We start from the raw sequence: 21,826 nt of genomic DNA, 5'->3' as shown, positions 1-21,826 counted from the left end.
AAGTTCCTCACCAAGTATTCGTAATGACCAGAGCTATCAATAAATTATTGAAATTTTAAGAGTCTGAATGTGAAATAGCAGGCACTACCTATCAATCAATATTGCTGAATAAGTCCTCAGATTTTTCTGCCTTTCAGAAACACAATGTTTGCTTTATTTTCCAAAATCTGAGCAGTCAGAACATTTATTCCCTAGTGCCAAACATTATGGTAGGGCTTGCCAACATATTTTTCAACAATTTTGACTGCATTGTGGCAATTTTTCCAATTAAAGAACTATTTAATGCATGTCAACAGTTATCAATGTCATGGTTATCTTGTTTTGCAGAAGTTAATTTCATTCATAGAACACTGCGCAATATTGGACTCAATTCAAAAGGAAAACATTGGTTATAATAATTTTCCAAGTCAGAAAGAAGATCAAAAAAACTCATTATTTGTGTCATAAATGTAAGTAGGGAGCACGTTATAGAATTACTTTCTTCTGGAAAACTTGAACTACCAAAGTAACGCAATTAATGTTTTCAAGATTATGAAATTGATGGACAAAATTGATCCAATTCATTTTAAATATCATAGGTTAAAGCATTTAAATTCAGATGCTGGAGCAGGAAAATATGGAATTATATCACCCAAAGAGGAATACAGTTACGAAATGTTTAAGTTCTCAAAAGAGTTCAGTGGTACAAAAATTTCAAGACATCCAGACCTATTCTTGAATATTAAAGAGATTTTGTGAGAAAGTGATTAATGGAGAGTTGGGTGCATTAAATTGGAATAAATTTCTTTGGTACCTTGAAAACGCTTTATTGAACCAAAATACTTCATTGATCTAAAAGACTCTTGTCATTGCCTTTGGAAAACAGATTTCAGCAACATAATAAAGTTAAGAGTGACATTACAATGTTATGGAAAGGCATAAAGTATTTATTCCTGAATTTTGTGAGCAAGCAAAAAATGGTATTTTTCTAGTTGCAACTGAGCAATGTTAACCTGCAAATATTTTCAGGTATTTTCCGTGAATAATTCATAAATTATTGCTTCTTTCCTCAAATTCATGTTTCTCTACACAGATATGGTGTCTCAAATCCAGGTCCTGCAAAAATTGGACATGTTTATGAATGGTCATGATTGGATTTTAGATCTCATTAAGTGAATAAAAGAACTATCTAGCTTGTTCAGCGAGGTGCTGCATTGTTGCAGTGCTACATCAGTCAAGTTATCTGCTTCACACACCAGATTTTCCAGTCTTCTGAGAGTTCTGAATGATCCTTGACTCTACCTAAACCAACTAGATCCAATCTGCTCTCCCTAACCTAGCCCAAACTGCTTGACCTGAGTCACCTGACCTGAAAATGCACAAGATCTGAAATGCAGGCTGTACTGAATCCTGAGGTAACTGCTTGTGAGACTGTGTACCTGTATACATAATAGATATGTTCTGTATATTCTGTACACTTCTTGCACAGGAATGTTAAAAATCTCTATTGCTACATACAAGGAAGAAAGGAATATTGACTTATTTTATTTAAAATTCTTTGTAATTAGCTATTGGTTGTTTGTCAAACTCGAAAATAAATCCATTACAATGCAAGGCATTGTATTGATTTTTGTAAATGTGAATAAATCGCTAACAGTATGACACAGGCAGTGCCATGGGTACTAACTACATGAGTCAACCAAAAGATATATAAGAATTGATTTTTGTCATGCTGTTATTGTTGTTTCTTTGTTGTGAATGGAAATGTTTGGAAGCTTCCATCATTATCTCTAAATAATGTGTCAATGTTAGTTTATCCTTGGGCAAAACAGATTTTATATATAATGTGAATTTGAAAAATGTATTAACTTTTAAAAAAATGTTATTTATTAGATGTTCCAGAGCCACCAGAAGATTTGAAATTAACTGACCTGCAAAACATGAATATTCGATTAGACTGGAAGCCGGGAGATAGCCACAATAGCCCCATAATTGGTAGGTAATGTTTAATATTTTAGATATTTTTGTTAGAGTTCTTAAGGAGGGAGCATGTTGAACATTTGAATGCTAGATTTGATTTTGATCACAAAGAAAAAAATGAAAATTCTTTTGGTTTGGATGCCTGTCAGAATTGTTGTGGTAGAAGTCAGAATGAGGTTAAGTATCTTTTTACTTCTTCAAGAAATTGGTAGTGTTACTTAAAGAAACAAAGTGTCAGTAGTGGCTCATTTAGGCTCCTCTTGCTTCTGATTTGCATGTTTCTGGATTCAAATCGGAGTCCAGGACCTGACCACAAAAAATAAATTTCAATACAGTACTGAATGTGTCCTGCAATGTAAGAGGTGCCATCTTTCAGATGTGACATTAAACTCAAATCACATTTGACATATTCACTAGATGTAAAAAGTCTTAAGGATCAATTTAAACATGAGTAGACAAATTATCCCTGGTGTCCTGACCAATATTTATCAATTAAATATGGGAGTTTACTGTTTGCAAAGTTGGTTGTTGCATTTTCTCCATTTCAAAAGTAGTTCTCTGGCTTTAAAGCATTTATAGCATCAGACGGTCATGACACACAGGTGTAATTTGACCAATCATTTCCAAAGATAAACACAATTTAAGTACCAGTCAGAGGTTGACCCAACATCTACCCAGTTCAGTACACTCATCTCTGATTGCAATTAAAAGAAGGAAATGTTTCACGTTCATTGACCAATAATCTGCTTCATCAGAATATCCAAACAGCCATAAGTGCAAATGTGCCAATAATGCAACCATAACCATTTAACATGGGATCTATTTTAAAATATTTCTTTATAGAAAACATACTTTTCCTCAGTGTAGATAAAGTTTTACAATTGCCATGTTTATGTGTATACTTCATAATTTGTGAAAAAACTAGTGATACATACGGTTTAAAATATATTTATGCAAAATAAAATAAACATACATCATTTACATACAAAGCCTCAACCTCCAACAGTTATGAGAAATTATAGGCTGGTATAGATCCAGAAAATATTAAGTTTCAATGTCTAATAATCAGTAAATTAATAATAGTATGGTATTCATTATATTTGTGAGAAATAAAACCTTAAATAATATAAATAATTTGTATCCCCCAACCTGAAACAAATCCTGACTTCTTCCGTGTTATTTTACAGATTTATTAACATATGAAACAACTTTAATTTTATATAGCATTTATTGTGGAGGAGACCACATTTGAACTGAAAAGATGGTATGAAAAGACGAGAGTTGATGGAAATACAACATCAGTTACGTTGCAGCTCTCCCCCTATGTGACCTATCAGTTTCGAATATCAGCTTTGAACGAAGTTGGCAAAAGTCATCCCAGTGAGCCTTCAGAAAAGCACATAACAGGATCAGCAGGTATTTAATTTAAAATACAATTTATTTCTTTCCTATTAACATAGTGTCAGAGAATGAGGGGTGACCTTTTTGAAGTTTACAAAATCATGAGGGGCATGGATAGGGTGAAGAGTCAAGGTCTTTTCCCCAGGGTGGGGGAGTCCAAAACTGGAGGGTATAAATTTAACGGAAGAAGACTAAGATTTAAAAGGGCAACATTTTCACACAGTGCATGTATGGAATGAGCTACTAGAGGAGGTGGTGGAGGCTGCTACAACGACAATATTTAAAGGTCATCTGGATTGGGGTATATATATATAGAAAAGCTTTAGAGGAGTATCGGCCAAATGCTCGCAAATGGGACTAGATTAATGCAGAATATTTGTTTGGCATAGCTGAGTTGGACCGAAGGGTCTATGTCTGTCCATGCTGTATGTCTCTATGACCATGACTCAGTAAAGCATGAATCATATAAGGGATAATGATAATGGAACTGACAATAACTGGCACAGAAAATGTTCATTCTCCAAGTTACACTTGCTGGGGAATTTCCATTTGAGCAAAATGTATGTTCATTAAATGTAGGCAAAAGTGAGGACTGCGGATGCTGGATTTTGATGAAGGGCTTTTGCTGCCTGACCGGCTGTGCTTTTCCAGCACCACTCTAATCCTAGACACTGTTCGTTATATGTGCCAACTACCTCACAACAAGGAGAATTCCAATTTATTACTTTGTTTATCATAATAAACTAGTTTTATTGTGATTTATTTATGTTAGAGTAGTTCATTTATTAAAGAATGCTTGTATCCCTCATCTAATGTTATTTGTGTCTCATTTTTATTGTAACTTTTTAATATATTTCTTCATCTCTTTTTCTTTGTTTCTCTCTCTATCACTGACCCCAAATACTTGCACAGATAATTTCAAGTAGTATTTACTATATTAGCTAGTTAATTATTTAATTGACTGACTGAAAACATGTAAATACAAAATAATTAATTAAATTATGCAAACTATAAATTCAGAATAATTCATTAGTTGGAAGAAAACATTGATGGTATTCATTGTGCGGAATTTTCTCAGTCCCTAGATTATATGGGCAATGATGAGTCAGTTGGGAAAATGTTGGGAGACTGGAAAAACTTGTTTCCCAATGTTGAGAAAATGCATTGTGCGCCCTAGGTTTGGAGGGCAAGACAAGAATTTCTCTACTGAGCAGCAGGAGGGCTTGGGCATGAATTATCATTATTATGTCCACTACCTCCCCATTCTCCCACCTCCCCTCCTCCCCAACCTTGTTTAACTGCAGTTTGTTCTGCTCTCACATGGCACAGAGAAACTAAGTTGTGACAATTCCCAACATGGAAGTTCAAGCATATCTCTACCAGTCCAGATCACCATTTGTTCCTCCAGGTCATCACCTTGACCAGCATTTTCCAACATAACTCAGGCACCCTCCCTGGGCGGCAAACACTTGCACCTGCCTGGCTCCAGCCTCACCTAATTATCGAGGCACACCTCTGAATCCCATGGAATACAGTTTTCCTTATCATTCCTGCACTTTGGAATGTAACAACACCTGACATTGTAGTGCTATGCCAGGCTGCTTAAGCACAGAGTGGAAAGAATCTCACGGATTAAAACAAGACATTCTGGTAGCACTTAATAATTTAGTGCTTACTGTCTTGCTGTGTCTTTTTACATTTTGCATCTCATTCAGAGCATACAGGTGATGTATTTTTATGTTCTCTTGTATTTTAATGCAGAATCAAAGCTAGGTAGTTTGTCGTGATTAGGGGACAGATGTGTTGCCGTTTGGTGACATGGTATGTTAATGACATGTGCCAGTAGCTTATGTGGCACACTGTATGTGTTTCAATCAAATGGCCATGTCAAGTGATTTTTGTTTTTGGTCTCGATGTTCAGATGGGATTCTTGCTAGTGAGTGGTGAGAGCTTTATGAACATAAGCTATCGCTCATTATCACCATCATTCTTCCTCCATTCCATCTCTTTAATATGCAGTCGCACTTTCTACTACCCACCAGCTATGAGACACTACACTTCCTGATATCAAAGTTGGAATGGGCACCAGATATTTTCCAGCTCACCCGTCCTCTGGACCTTCCTTTTGGGCACCAACATCTCAGGGCATAGTCCATGGGCAGTGACTGCACGCCCCCATATTCTGGGGCATTGGCATCTGACATGTAACCAGCCTTATGTATTATCATGGCATATCCATAATCCACTGACAGTACACATCTGCACTTCAGTGCTGCATTTTAGAGCGTACCGGTGCCTTTCATTGTGTTGTTGTCACTGTGCAGAGGGATCGGTACCCAGGTCATGGCCACAGAATATCTGAGAGCTCTTCCTTCGATGCTCATAGCATCTCTGCCTTGTCTTGTGTTTTGGCACATTCTCCCTCAGCCACATGTTAAAGGCTCACAGGACTTCTGTTTTGACTAGTCTTTTAGCACAGATCCAGAGAACTTGTCATGGTTGTCAGTCAGGTAAGTAGACCAGCTTCTGTATGACAGTGTACAGTGTCAGTGTTATGCCTGCACCATGTGTTAGCCATGTACGTGCCAAAGACAGCATATGCACTGCAGGCAAATGCCATGTCTCAAACTCTATGGGAGTAGTCCTTTGTCAAGTCCAGGAGGCACCCTTCAGCCAGGGGCAGTAAGTCAAGGAAAGCCTCCAATGTCAGTCTGAGTGTCTGGATTGGGAAGTCCAGCTCCCCAGCAGAGGCCAATGCTATGGGAGAAAAACTAGGAATTGGAGGCAGAATCCTGGCATGCAGATGGGGTTACAATTGTGAAGCGGCAAAAGAGAGAGAAAATAGAGCATTGATTGGAAAAGAGTGATGCAGGAAAGAGAGCATTATTTCTGACTGTGATCTACACCTTAGCTTTGGTAGAGGGGCCGTGGACCTACAAGTTTACCCGATATACCTGGAACTCAGTGCATAAAGTGGGCAGATGGGGATTTAGTTAGATGGGGAGTTGGGGAATTTAAGGGCCAATTAAGTTGATGGGAGGGATACCAAGAAGGGAATGTGTATGTATGTGGGTTCACCAATAGTAAGAGGCTGATACTGAAATTCACCGTTGGAGAAGTGATCACAGTTTGCTTCCATTGTGCTATCAATAATAAGTGTGCAATAGAGATGGAAATGGCTTTGACCACACCAGGAATGGGCAGATGGGTGTTTCCTTCTGTGAGGGAGGAGGCTTCAATTTTGAGCAGTGTGAGGCCCTTTAAAAAGCAGTGACTTGTGTCACTGAAATGCGCCTACAAACATTACAAGCTATGTGAATCTTAGGCTTTTAAAAATTCCTTCATCAGATGTGGGCATCACTGTCTGGGCCAGCATTTATAACCATCCCTAATTGCCCAGAGGGCAATTAAATGTCAACTACATTACTGTGGGACTGGAGTCACATGCAGACCAGACCAGGTAAGGATGGCTGTTTCCTTCCCTAAAGGACATTAGTGACCCAAATGAGCTTTTCCTGACAATCGACACATGGTCAGCATTGGACTCTTAATTCCGGACAGTTTTAAAAATTGAATTCAAATTACACATTCTGCCATGGTGGGATTTGAATCCCAGTTCCCCAGAATGTTGTCTGGGTTAACAGTCCAGCAATAATGCCACTACGCCATCACCTACATCTGAACCTAATGTGTGGAGTCCCAATCCTTGCCCCAAGCACTCTTGAACAATCACGCAAAATTACAAATAAATCCCACCAACAGCTGTGACTGGCACTGTTTTGTTACCTGGAAAGATTGATCCTGGATGTGAAAGTAGCAAGCACCTGCAATTTCCCTACAGGTAAAGCATAATTCAGGCAATGCTCACTTTACATTAAATATTTAACCATTGAACATCGTGTAGTGCGAAAGATGACTTTCAATGGTACTTTCAATGTTGAGGTTAGCTATATATGCACACGCGTGCGCACGCACACACAAACAAAGGTGTAAACTGAACATATATTCACAAATTGAAAGTATATTTTCTGTGATGTGTCACACATGCCACCTCTGTGCCCTCAGAGTGTCTTTCTTTCAGTTCCACTGCATTTCCATACAGTCCTGGGGAGGAGGGAGCCTGTCATCCGTTGCGATCATTGCCTTTGAAGGTTTGGTAAGGTGACTCCAGGGGCACTTATTGAGAGGGCCATGGCCTGCTGAGTGTGTCCTGTCCAGAGGCAAGTATGTCATCCTTGGCTTGACAACTCACTGAGTTGGGGGTGGGGGCAGCTCTGGCTGAAGAAGCAGGAAGGGTGGAGATGGAATTCCTGGCCACCGCCAACGTGGGGACCTCTGGGTGGGGCTGCTGTGTGTGGTTCTTCCTCCAGCTGGGTGCTGACTGGCATTGCCCTGTCTCCTTGTGAGGAAAGGGGTGTGTGGAATGAGCTCAAGATTGCTCATCCCCCTCTTGCTGACGACCAGTGGTTAGAACGATGGAGTGCAGGACTGTGCAGACACTCAGCAAGCAGTGAGACTGCTAGGCCCAGACCTTCATGGCAGCCACCAGGCTGTGCATAGAGTCAGCCAGATGCTCGCATGCCTGTGGCAGCTGATTCCCAACTGGGTTGGTGCAGTCTTTGCAACATTTGTGTCACATTGCCCAGTGCCCTCATCAAACCTCCTTGCTGGCCTAGTGTCTGGTTGCACATGTCAAAGATGTTACAAATTGCCGACATTACGGGGTCCTGTCTTGCTTGAGGCTGGTGCCTGGTCTCTCACAGGCCACTGAGTGGCACTGACCTGTGATGTTTCTTCCTCAACCAGCTGCAGAGCCATGGCAGTTAAATGCTCACCAGAAAGTGCTCCTGAGTGAACCCACTGAAGAGGGAATAGATGAGCAGGTGAGAGGTGCAGGAGGCAACCTTGACAGTGCTTCCTATTGGACTTCTATGCTCTCTTCCACCTTGATGGAGGGGTAGACATGTGCTCTGCTAACTGTATAGTCACAGCAGGTCAAATGGGAAGGTAGCACAGCAATGAGCAATGCTTTTTCCTTGGTTGCCAAGGTCAGGGTGTTTCAGTATCTGCACAGGACCAGACCCGGCCCTCTCCTACCAGATCCTCTGCTCATAGTGTATGAGGAGCCAAATGTCATGCCCTCAGCCACCAGTCCTGGCTCTTTTGGTCCTGTTCTAGGCTGCTTTCTTCTCAATTGAGAGAACTTGAGGGACTGAGGGAGATCGAAGTTGTTGGCACAGATAACTAGTACTGGTGCATTTTGGAGGGAAGGTGGTTAGGCTTCCCAGGTAAGTAAGGCCATGCACAGTTGGCAAGATGGAGGAATTGGATAAATGAGTGCAAGTGAAGGAAGATATTGCATGCAGTAGTGAGAGTGGTACACCATAAGCCTTGGTAGGAGGTGGGTGCAATAGCAGAAAGAGTGAGCGAGTTGAGTTACCAGAGAGAAGGTGATGACACATATCCTACCAGAACACTTCTAGCACTCATGGACCTTCCTCCAGATGATTAAATCTGCATTTACCCAGGTGGCAATATTTGGCAAGGTAAGAATGATCTGGTGTCTTGGTTTTTTCTTCAGGTACAGGGGAAGAGAAGGCCCCTACTTTGCACTAGACACCTCAGATCCTTGCCTGCCAGGTAAGGGACAAATAGCCCCTTACCTGTCTGTCTGGGCAAGTTCATCCAACAGTGCAGTGCAACTCCGGACAGTCATTACATGATAGCTTTTTTGATTATGGTGCCAGAGCTCGGGATCCCAGGTCAGCGCAACACTGGCACTTAGATCCGGAATTTGCATTGGAAAACTACTACTACAAAGAGTACTACAGCGCTGCCCAAGTCTATGAAATCTTATTGGTGCAAACATTGAAAATATTCAGAAGAGGAAGATCTGGGAGACAGAGATAACTGACGAGGGAGAAAAACAAGATTAATTATTAATTGATTGATGGATGTTCTGCTTCTCTTCTAATAGAGCATTTATTTGGCCAGTTAGCTTATCATCACACTGTTAACCTTGTACTTGACCCAAAAAATGCTTGATGATTTCACTGCATGTTCAGAATGTAAAGTGTTCCCTTAGCAAACAACAGTGAGTAGAACATTGATAAAGTTAGAAATCACACAACACTAGGTTATTGTCCAACAAGTTCATCTGGAAGCACTAGCTTTCGGAGCGCTGCTCCTTCATCAGGTAGCTATGGAACAGGAACAGAATTTATAGCAAAAGATTACAGTGTCATGCACCTGAAATGATACATTGAACAAACCTAGAATGCTGTTACGTGTCTCACCTTTAGGAGTGGATTGCAGGTTTTGGTTCATTGCTATGTAAATCCCAGAACTTCTTTTCAGTCACATTCTTGAGATAAGGTTTTATAACAGAAGGTGACATCTCCACTCAGACAATGCATTAAAGGTGTGAGGTTAGAGTCTGTCTGTAATCCAATCTTGAGTCAGACTGGTTCTATTTCCAAAGTAGGAATTTTAAAAATATTACAGCGTACCTAGATCACTAAGATACGTTGCTCATTGGATGCAATACATAACACTCTCCCTGAATCAAAGTAGCCTAGCCTTTGAGCAAGCAAGTAGATTTAGGGAGGTTCTGACACTATAGGTTCAGTCAGATAGATGGATGACTATCGGGAAAGTTAACAATGTAGTTCAAAAACCTTCAGCAGCCACTTCTATATAATATATAAATTCCATTTTTAGAACTGTAGAAGGGGATAGTCACTCCGAGGGAAATGGAAGGGGTAGTCACTTCCATTGGACACTTGGAATGATTCTTATGTTAGGCAGCATTTGACAAGATGTAATATAATTATTGTTATCAGGGACTGTCCTCTCAGGCATAGGCAGGAGATTCTGTGGCAAAGAGTATAAATTTACGATGGTTTGTTGCTTTCCTGGTGCTAGGATTAAGGATATCTCTAAACATTTCAAGCATATTGTTAAAGGCGAGATTGAGAAGCCAGTAATTATTGTACACATTGGGAAGAATGACACTTTGAGGGAAAAGATTAAAGCAATGCAGAGTGAACTAAAGAGGTTAGGTAGAGAATTTTAAAACAGAACCTTAAATGTCATAATTTCTGGTTTACTCCCACTGCCAAACTCAAACAAGGGAAGGAACAAAAGGAACGAGAGAGAGTCTGAGTATATAGTAACTCTGAAGGACTGAATTGCATTTATTTTAATGCAAGGGGTCATACAGGTAAGGCTGATGAACTTAGGGCATTCTTAAGAACATGGGATTGGGATGTCATAGCTATTACGGAAATTTGGCTGAGAGATGGAGAAGGCTGGCAGCTCAATGTCCTGGGTTTTAGATGCCAAAGCAAGGTTCGGAAAGGAGGCAAAAAAGGTGTGTGGCTTTTTTGATTAAGGAATACATTACTGCTGTAACTAAGGAAGATATTTCTGAAACATTATCCAGTGAAAATATGAATAGAAATCAAAAGTAAGAAAGGAAAGATCACTTTGATGGAATTGTCCAATAGACCCCCCCCCCCCCCCCCCCCCCCGACAACAGTCAGAAAAAAGTTGAGACACAAATACGTAAGGAGATCTCAGATATATGGAAGCACAATAAGATTGGAATAATGGGGAATTTTAATTTTCCAAACATTGGGTGGTGAAGAATTTGTCAAATGTGTTCAAGAACATTTTCTTTATCACTATGTGGATGCTCTTACTAGAGAAGGAGCAAAACTAGACCTTCTTTTGGGCAATAAGGCATGGCAGGTGACTGAAGTGGAAGTAGGGGAGCACTTTGTGTCAAGTGATCATAATTCTATTAGTTTCAAAATAGTTATGGAAAAGGCTAAACCTTCCATAAAAGTTAAAGGTTTTAATTGGATTAAGGCAAATATTAATGCTGTGAGATAAGAACTTTCAAAGGTGGTTGGAGCAGGTAAAAGGATGTCTGACAAGTGGGAGGCATCCAAGATGACAAACATTCAGAGACATTTTGTTTCTGTTAGAGTAGAGGGTAAGGCTGGTAAGATTAAAGAACAATGGATGAATAAAGATATTGAGGTTCAAGAATAGAAGAGAATCTTATTTTAGTGATAAGCAACTTGGTTCAATTTGATCTCTTAATCAATATAAAGAGTGCAAGGGCACTCTTAGAAGAGAAATCAAAAATGCAAAGAGGTGCTATGAGATGCCTTGGCAGATAAGTTTAAGAATAATCCAAAGAGATTCAAATTTATTAAGAGTAAGAGGGTAACTACGGAGAGGGTTGGGCATCTTAAAGTCAAGGAGGTCACCTTTGGGTTGAACCCCAGGAAATGGAAGAGATACTAAATGAATATTTCATGTCAGTTTTTACTGTGCAGAAAGAAATGGAGTCTAGAGAATGCAGAGAACTAAACTTTGATGTTTTAAAAACAGTTCACATTATAGAAGAGGAAGTTTGGGAGATCTTAGAGGTGGATAAATCTCCTGAACCTGATCTAATGCATCCCAGAATGTTGTGGGAAGTAAGAGAGGAAATTACAAGACCCTTTGCAGAAATATTTGCATCATCTATAACTGGGAGTGAGGTGCCTGATGACTGGAAGGTGACTAATATGGACCTTTGTTTAAGAAAGGTTGTAAGGAGAAATGGGAGAACCTTTGGGCCTGACTTTGGTTGTTGGTAAATTGTTGGACGTGATTATAAAATATAGGATTAATGGACATTTAGAGAGTCAGAAATTATTAAAGATAGTCAGCAAGGTTTCATGTGAGGAAAATCGTGTCTCACAAACTTGATTGAATTTTTGAAGAAATTACCAAAAAGATTGATTATGGCAGAGAAGTAGACGTGCTTATTTGGATTTTCATAAAGCCTTTGACAAGGTTCTGCATGATAGACTGTTTTTAAAGTTATGACACATGGGATTCAAGGTGAGCTTGCCAAATGAATACATAATTGGCTTAATGGCAGAAGACGGAGAGTAATGGTGGAAAGTTGCTTATGGGCCTGGAGGCCTGTCACCAGCAGTGTTCCACAGGAATCGGTTCTGGGTCCTGCTTTGTTTGTCATTTATGTAAATGATTTGGATGAGAATATAGAAGACGTGGTGAGTAAGTTTGTGAATAACACCAAAATTGTTGGCATAGTAGACAGTGAAGAAGGTTTTCTAAGACTACAAAGGGATCTGGATCAAATGGGTCAATGAGCTGAAAAAAAGCAGATCGAGTTCAACCTGGATAAATGCGAGGTGTTGCATTTTGGTATAACAAACAAAGCTTACACAATTAATGATAGGACATTGGGTAATGTCGTAGAACAGAGGGACGTAGGAATGCAGGTACATAATTCTTTGGAGTTTGTGTCACATGGAGACAGGGTGGTTAGAAGTTGTTTGGCACGCTTGCCTTCGTTGTTCAGTGCTTCCAGTATAAGAGTTGGAAATTGTACTGGACATTTGTGAGGTCTCTTCTGGAATGCTATGTCCAGTTCTAGTTGACCAGTTAGGAAGATATTATCAAGAGAGAGAGGGTTCAGAAGTGATTTACCAATATGTTGCTGGGTATGGAAGGTTTGAGTCATAAAGTAAGGCTGGATAGGCTAGGACCTTTTTCACTGTAGTGTAGGAGGTTGAGAGGTGATCTGATAGAAGTTTATGAAATAATGAGAGGTGCAGATAGAGTAAATGTCAGTTGTCTTTTCCCTCAGATAGGAGATTTCAAGACTAGGGGACATACTTTTTAAATTGAGAGGAGAGAAATTTTAAAAAGACTGAGGAGGCAATTTTCTTTTTTACACAGAGGGTGGTTCACACGTGGCATGGAATTTCTGAGGAAGTGTGGCTGCAGGGACAAAGACATTTGAATAGGAAAGGTTTGGAGGAATTTGGACCAGGGAGCAGGAAGGTGGGACTAGTTTAGTTTGCGATTATGTTTGGCATGGGCTGGTCGGACCAAAGGATCAGTTTCTGTGCTATCTGAGTCTGTGACTGGGCTGAGGGAACTGCAGATAATAACAAATTGGAGGCTTCTCTCTTCGTCAAAGATTTATTGTCAGGCAGTAAATCTGCAACTTCTTACTGATATCGTCACAGCTGTCAAAACCTCCACCCTTAGCTCTTTGATGCTTTGATCGATATCAGCAGATTTCACTAAATTGTCTCAAAATCTTGTGAATACGCGTCAAGAGAAAATATACCAATGAGACAAAACATTTGAAATTTAATATATTGACCACTGTTTCAATTATTCAATCACAAGCAATATGGAACCAGTGGGTGTAACCAGGGAACATATATGCTTCAGAAGATTTGAAATAAAATGCTAAGACAATAAAGCAATTAAAACATTGGTCACTGTACCACACAGTAAAGATAAAGTTGCCACAGTCTTGCCAGACCCTAGGTCCGTTTTCTCATTAGAAGGAGAGAGAACCCATGGTGGTTATGGTTCAGGCAAGGGAAGAGGTTAAGAAGGAGAGTCCTTCATGGTAACTTCAGCCAGTCAGGGAATTGAACTCTCACTGTGGGTGATACTTTGTATTGCAAACAAAACCAACCAAGCAGCTGAGCTAAACCACTCCCACTCAACTGTCTGAATCATAATGGAGATAAGTATTAATTGATTTTCAAACTTAGACTTCCCATACCTTGGGAATAATCAACAAAGACCAAAACTTACCTGAAGTGTTGTGTGACTAACAATACCAAAGCCAATCCCGAAATTAAAACACATATTTTTGCCATACAGGAAGTTCTTCTATAATGTGATGGTTGCGTTCTTGTGCAATACCGCATTATAGGAAAATTGCACTTTAGAAACAGTGCTGCAAGTGATGGCGATGTAATCACTTTACAGCCAACACATGTTTTAAAAGTTCATGCTATAGAAACAGTCTCCAATTCATCAATCGCATTACAGCGAATTCACATTAATGAAATGCATGTTATAGAAGAACGACCTGTTCTCTTATTAACTGCTCCATTGATAGGGAGATGAGTCATATTCCCAATGTTTCAGGATTGACAAATTCTGCAGAATTGTCCTCCTTTACAGTGGTATACCTGTATACAGTGGTATACCTGTTACGATGAAGTCTTTTAGTTACTTTTTGCACTTGAGACCAAGTTTAAATGTCCATGTCTTAAATTCATTTATATCCTGACTCTATTACCACCTGGTGGACAATGATATATAGTGTTCTGCATTATGTCAGATTATGTTAAATTCCATTTACTTTCTTCCAGCTATTCAGCTAATCTAAGCTTTTTTAAAAAAAATGTTATTTTCTTCACTTTTCTTTAATACACTTTTGTCAAAACCAAATTATTCATTATGAGAGATGTTGGCACCAACACCAACCTCCATGAGATATTATCAAATTCAAATTGCCCGTTTTATTTAACTCTGTCTGGAATTCTCCCATTTACAGCTCAAACGTGTTGGCCACCACCCATCATGGCCTTGGGTGAACTTGCTCGCACGATCTTCCTCTTGTCACCATATTAAACATGCCAAGGAGGCACTTCTTTATTGGAAAATCATGTGGCGAGTGAGATGCAAGTACGTGCCACTGCCAGGACCTTCAGGCTTCTATATCTTCGGCACCATGTTTAAAGTGCAACTGGATATGATTTCAGGTGCCTTACGCCATGAACCACTCCTCAAATTGTAGTTCTCGGTCATAAACTCCATAAAAGGTAGTCCAGAAGAAAGGCAAGCTTGTTGCTTACTTCACGGACGGACATTTAGAGATGCCGGTGTCTGAAATGGTAAAAAGGAGTTCAGTGCTCTTCCCAGCTGACTATCACAGGAGGCCACACTACCAAACATCACCAGCCACGGCCCAAGTAACAGCACGGGTCAGCGCACCGGCTCCTGTGAAGTGAGACACCCAACAATGTGTGAAAAAGACCAATGATCTGTACTCTGGTCACACTGACACGGCCATTACTCACTCTGCCACTGGAAGTGCATCTTGCTAAAATGATGGACTTTCATGAACCATCAATACCACGCGTATCATGACTATTCAAAGGCTCGTGTCCACTTCTCATCAACAACTGCCAAACCTACTTGTTCTCTGTACTTCCTGCTTGCTTGCTTGCACGCAATCCCATTGCCTCTCCTACTCATGTATGATCATTACCTGCTCTTCCATCATACACAATCTCTCTCTCTCTTTCATTGCAGCGAGCACTGGCCAAATTCAGACCTCCCAAATTTGAAGTTGGCTGGGGAAAGAGGTGCTGAATGAGAGTTGCTATCAGGACATTCCTCCTCAAGAAACAAATGGAGGAGTTTTCTGGAGAAAAGCAGCATTGTTCATCTGGGTACGGGAAGATCCCAATGGATTGCCAATCCAGTAAGCTTCAGTGTGCTGTGCTACCTTCCTGTTGCCACAGTGCTCACTTATTCTACTAATGCACAAGCTTTTACTCATCTTCACCAACGAATTGTCTCTCTTCTCATGTAGGCACAGACAGCAGTGAGACACTTAGAGACTCTCAGTTCCTTCTCTGAGGAGGAAGCAAGTGAGTACCTCAGGGAATTCACTGGCAAGACTTAGATTTACACCCACCACCAGTTCAGAGACTTTGAGATCAGACACAGGGACACTCTGTTGAGCACTGCATGTTCCAGGAAGAGGCACTTGCTCAGCCCTGGGAAGACAATGTACCTCTGTTCTCAGCTATAAGTGAACCTGCAGAGACAGGGGAAGGAATATCAAGAAAGTAAGTTAGAGGGTGGTTGATAAGCTGGACTGAAGGGAGAGAAGTCAACCATCATTCTTCGGACTTTGCTGACTCCATATGGCAGCTTCTATGGAAAGTTTGGCAACCACCTTGGAGATCCAGGCTGAGGCTCAGTGTCTGCTGAATAGGCACTCATGTCTGCAGTCCATCGCTTTAGACGTGGCTGCTCAATATCAAGGGGAAATCAAGACTGGGACCTTGGGCTCACTCTGCTTGCCCCTCTTCTCAGGGAGAGAGGGTGGTACTTGCAGGCATGCGCAGGGAGGACGAGCAACATACAGAATTGCAGAAGCTGCTGCTTAAAACACAATGAAGTTGCCCAACCCTCCACCTTCCCCTGCCTGTGATCCCAAAAATCTGCAGCTGTGTAAAAGCTGAGGAGTGAGTCTTTATCCTGGGCAGGACTCTTGCCCCACTGGACCAGAGGACGACTGCACAGGTCTTCCAACGTAATGAGGGAAACCATGGAGCATGTTCCCTTTCCTCCAGCTGTGGAAGTCTGGCCTCAACTCCAATGAAGTAGTAATGATGTGGAGGCCCTGGTGTTGGACTGAAATGGGCAAGGTCATAACTAGAAGCTCTGTGTCCGTGTGCTGTCTCTCACGGCATCTGGTGAAGGAGCATCACTCCGAAAACATGTGATTTCAAATAAACCTATTGGACTATAACCTGGTGTTATGAGATGTTTGACCTCAGTGAAGTGGGAGGGAAAGGAAGAAAGAAAAACACACTGAAGGCACATAGGTTATATGTGTGTGTTACATCATTGCTTTCACTTTTGTTAATGAATTTATCCTTGCACTGTTACAATGTTTGTTCTCGTATAAGTTTCACATCAGACCTGCTTAAGTTGCACCTGCAAACAAGATAAACATCCCTTCAGACATCCAATGATGAAAGAAGCTGGAATGACTAAACATGACTCATCGCTGTCCAGTTATCATCTCCTTTACTGTGGAGAATCTCACAGGTTCTTGAACCAAGAAACTCAGGGCCATAGTGAAGCTTAGAAAAGTGGGTAAGACTGAGGCTGAAGGCACTGTGCAGGGATTGTGGTAGGGCCTGACCTGCACACATCATTCCATAATTAGACCCACCTAATGAGCGAGAGGGCATCATCACTGATGACTCCACATTATCACTACAGGGAAACGTTCATTCTGTGTGTGAGCTTTTCAAGGGTGTGCACTGACATTGAAGACAGGCAGATGTAGACAGGGCAGCTCATCTGACCACTCCACCTCCTCGTATGTTGATTGAACAAGAAAAGAGAAAGTGAGGACTACAGGTCAGAGTCAAAAAGTGTAGTGCTGGAAAAGATGACATTAAAATATTGTGTGTAGTTTTGGGTTCTTATTAAAAGTATGGAAATGAACTGGAAGCAGTTCCAAGGAGGGTGACTAGATCAGTACCTGAAATGGGTGTGACGTCTTTTGAGAACAATTTGAACAAGCTGGGCTTGTTTCCGCTGGAGTTCAAAGGAGTTGAGGGGTGACTTGATTGAAGTGTATAAATGTATCCTGAATGGTCTTGACAAAGTAGTTGTAGAAGGGATGTTTTCTCTTGTGAATCATTCCAGAATTAGGGGAGCACTTTTTTTTTGAATAATTAGAGGTCATCCTTTCCAAACAGAGATAGGGCAAATATTTTTTCTCAGAGGATTGCTTAACTTTGGAACACTGCCTCAGAAGTCAGTGGACAAGGGGTCATTAAATATATTAACGACACTGATTCTTGTTAGGCAGGGGAATTGAGGGTTATTGGGTGTGGATGTGAATTTGGAATTTGAAATACAAATAGATCACTCACAATGTCATTGAATTGAAAGACAGGAGTGAGGAGCCAATGGCCTGCTTCCAATTCTATTTTGTAGGGTAGGCTCGTGTTTAAAAGACTGCACAAGATGCTGCCCACCCGCACGTTTAACAGTGTCTAAGAGGAAGCTCAAGTACTTCAGGTCCACTTAGCAGCTTATGCAACTGAAACAGTTGATAGCCCTGTTGGTCCATGTCTTCGCCATCCATCTCGTCTTCATCCTCAGAAGATTACTGTTAATTCACTATTTCATCTACAGCTAGTGTATTATTCCTTTGTCAGTTGCGATTGTGAAAGGCACAGGATGCCACACAATTGTGTGACACCTTGTTTGAACTATACAGCAAGGCCACACTTGAGCAGTCCAGCCTTTAAAACTTATCCTCAGGAGACCGGTGGTCTGTTCCAGAATGACCCTGGTTGAAACATGAGCAGCTTCATTCTTTCTTAAGCCATGGTTGGAGGAATTACCCTGATCTTCTCGCATTCATGTGTGTTTGGGCTAAGAACCTTAGAAGAAGGTTGCAATTGTGTCATCTCCAGTATGTAAGAGTCATTGCAGTTCCCTGGATGTCTGACTCAGACCTTCAGTCAATTGTCACGAACAGAACATTAAGAGAGTGGAATCCTTTTCTGTCCACAAACTTTGAAGGTTGTAAACTTATCAAATCAAAATAGGTGCAGTAAATAGCACTTTAAGTCTCAGGGAAGCCAGTAATAGAGAATCTCAATTCATGAGCTGCTTGACTTTCATCTTTTAGGAGGAAGGATATGAGGACGAAGCAAAAAGAAAAGTGCAAATGCTGGAAATCAGAAACAAAAACAGAAACTTCTGGGAAATCTTAACAGGTCTGGCAGCATCTGCGAAAAGAAGCAAAGTCAACTTTTTGGGTCCAATGATCCTTCGTTGGAACTGATTGTGATTTTTTTGTTATTCATTCACAGTATGAGGGCAACACTGGCTTGGCCAGCATTTAGTGCCCATTCCTAATTGCCCAGAGGCAACACAATGCTGTGGGTCTGAAGGCACATTTAGGCCAGACCGGGTAAGGAAGGGTTGGCAGTTTTCTTCCTTGATGGATATTAATGAATCAGATGGGTTTTTCGGACAATCGACAATGATTTCATGGTCATCATTCTATTCTTCATTTCAAATATTTATTGAATTAAAATTCCCCGATCTGCCATGGTGGGATTTAAAGCTGAGCCCCTAGATTTCTGGGTTAGTAGTTCAGTGATAATACCACTAGACTATCACTTTGACAAGGGAGGTGATAGGAGGAGTTGTGCTTTTGGCATTGGCAACACCCCAGATGCATTTATATTTTGAGGTTTGAGAGATGCCACACAGGGCACCACTTGTTCCCTGGGATGAACCAAGAACCTAACAGTTTCAGGATAGCCTTAACCTTAATGGCCACCAGGTTGGAACTGTTACCAATCTGTGTGAGCACAAGTCTTGTTGGGTCTGGCCAGGCATCCTTAATTGTCATGAGCTGTCTTTCAAATAGTTGAAAGAAATGGAAGTGAGGCATCTCATTTGACAGATCATGTCCTGTTGCTACTCCCTCTGGATACTGTCCAGCAGCTGTTGCAAATCGCTAGGCTTGTTGGAATGTTCTAATTGTTATCTCCTTTTGCATTGTCTTCGCTAAATCAATAAGACCACCAGCAACAACATTCTTCAGATGATTTATTTGGAAAATGTCAGAAAGGTAATGCAATGTTGTTGAAGGAAATCCTGAGCCTTTCCAGCCATTCCAATGAAGCATCATGAAATGCCCTCGTATAGAATGGCATGAAGTCTTCCCAAGGTCATAAAAGTCATGCCTTGATAAAGAGCTCTGAAGGATGTGACTTTATCCAATTGGATGGGAGACGAAGTGTTTCTGCTATGTCAGACGTAGATTTTTTGCCAAAAAGCCATTATGAAATCAGCTTCCCCATGAAATGTAATGCCTCCTTTCCACAACACACCCCATACCCTGAGATACTTATACTTCACTGAGAGAATCTGGCAGCAGCAACGTGTTGAGTTCAGACCTTTCAATCAGCTGCAATCATCAAATAGGAACTTCAGGTTCCACTTTTAAACGTATTCTCATGAGAGTCATTTAGTTTACAGGACAAGGATGTTTTGTTTTAATTGACCTGTTTAGACATAGTATGAATCACCCACATGACTATCATACCTTGAGGTGGGATTTGAGCACAAACTCTCCAGCTCAGACGGATGAGGCAAATAATATGTATGTTGTAATGTATGAGGCCAAATTTGAAATCTGCATTCTTGGACAATTAATAACCCTCAAACACTGTGCAAGTTGAAGGTAGATAGTGATACTACTTGAGCAGCAAATGCATAGTTACTGTAAATGCACCAAAGAGAGCTTCAATATCCAAGTTGTTTGCTTCATCCCCAAAGAAAACACCAGTAACATAATCCACCCATTTTGTGCCTTTATTGCACAATTGACTTTCGATCCAATGTGGTATGGTTCCATCTTTGTGTTTGTGAGAATGACTTGTAGATGCTGCCTGTAAAGTACAAATTTTCTTCCATTCTCCTTCCTTTTCCTGTTGCTGTGCCTGCGAATCCCTGCCTCCAGAGCTATTCCCATCCAATCAACTTAGGCTCTGCAGTAGCCCCCAATCACTGTGACCATTCCCTCAGTGGCCCTGTACAATGAAGCCCATCCCAGGTTTGAGTTGCCCACTTGCCCCAGGACTCAATCGACAGCTCCATGATGTATCACCTACTATTATTGACCTCGCCCCCCCCCCCCCCGGATGGACCAACTTGTTCTCCTGCGGGGTAGCGTCAGGGATTCAAAGGCAGGTGAATGAGAGTGGCTTTCAGGCCCCACTTGTTTACCCCCATCCATACACTAATTATCCATAGATTGGAGCCAATAGATCTGCCCCCTAACCTCTCCAACCATTTTGAAGGTCGGTCGCCCTGATTACGCACTGAGGAAACCAACAACTTCTTTGACCTGCCAGGAAGGTAGACCATCATGAAGGTGGTGAATTGAGGCCCTTACATGGCCTTTGATTGGTTAATTACTGGGGACTTGAAAAGGTCCCAGTAGACTTTCTTGGCTGGCACTTAATTGATGAGGTGGTGAGAAGGGGCTGAGTAAGCCTCCAGGGCTAATTCTGCCCAGTATTTCTTCGTTCACGACTTATCTCTGGGAAGAAGAAAATGACAGCCATGGTGTAACTCTTAATTCCATGAACAGGTTGTTTGATTTGCATATTAATTATGATATGCATTGTTAACATGTTGCTATTTTTCGAACAGGATCAGACTGCTATTCTGTTAAGACATCCACTGCTTTAGGTTTGCATATTAAATACGTCATTTCTCCCAATTTATCCATTGTCATCTGATTTAAGCCCAGTTGCGAATCTGCATTGTTAAAAACAAAAATAACAATTAGGTGTTGAAAACAAACAATCTTCACTTCTTAATTTATCTGAAATTTGCCTAAGGATTGAATTAACCGCTGAAAGATAGAAATTTTTTTAACAGAAAGCAGTTTCACTTAATTGTTTTTGTTTTATATAGCTCCAGAGAAGAATCCAAAAAATGTGAAAGGAGAAGGAACAAATATCGACAATATGAAAATTTCATGGGAGGTAAGAACATTAGACTCTTTAAAATGTTGGTGTGGAATAGACTAATAATGTTGAAGTCTTCAACATTTTCTTAAAATACAGATTAAACAATTGTATTTTCTCTGTTTATTAATTGTATTGGAATATTGCTAGTTGGCTCAGCATTTTATACTTATACTCTGATCTGTCTGCCAGAGGAAAGATGTTGTTAAACTTGAAAGGGTTCAGAAACGGTGTACAAGGCTGTTGCCAGGGTTGGAGGGTTTGAGCTATAGGGAGAGGTTGAATAGGCTGGGGCTGTTTTCCCT

At 40.8% G+C, this 21,826-nt stretch overlaps 1 protein-coding gene across 13 annotated transcripts in view; it reads left to right on the top strand.

Moving 5' to 3' along the window:
- Window positions 1-21,826, top strand: part of chl1b (cell adhesion molecule L1-like b) — a 900,313-nt gene that overhangs the window by 568,971 nt on the left and 309,516 nt on the right. For all 13 annotated transcript variants that reach the window (XM_087994484.1, XM_087994483.1, XM_087994485.1 and 10 more), the window contains 3 exons: window positions 1,873-1,974; window positions 3,184-3,375; window positions 21,469-21,539. In XM_087994484.1, coding sequence (XP_087850610.1) covers window positions 1,873-1,974; window positions 3,184-3,375; window positions 21,469-21,539 — 365 coding nt within the window. The remainder of the gene's footprint in view (window positions 1-1,872; window positions 1,975-3,183; window positions 3,376-21,468; window positions 21,540-21,826) is intronic.

Source organism: Chiloscyllium plagiosum, unplaced genomic scaffold (genome assembly GCF_037043375.1).
Source record: "Chiloscyllium plagiosum isolate Xiang-an unplaced genomic scaffold, Cpla_swu_hap1 HiC_scaffold_14, whole genome shotgun sequence".
Taxonomy (NCBI): domain Eukaryota; kingdom Metazoa; phylum Chordata; class Chondrichthyes; order Orectolobiformes; family Hemiscylliidae; genus Chiloscyllium; species Chiloscyllium plagiosum.
Note: the sequence above shows the minus strand (reverse complement) of the source record. Positions and strands in the feature narration are given on the sequence as shown.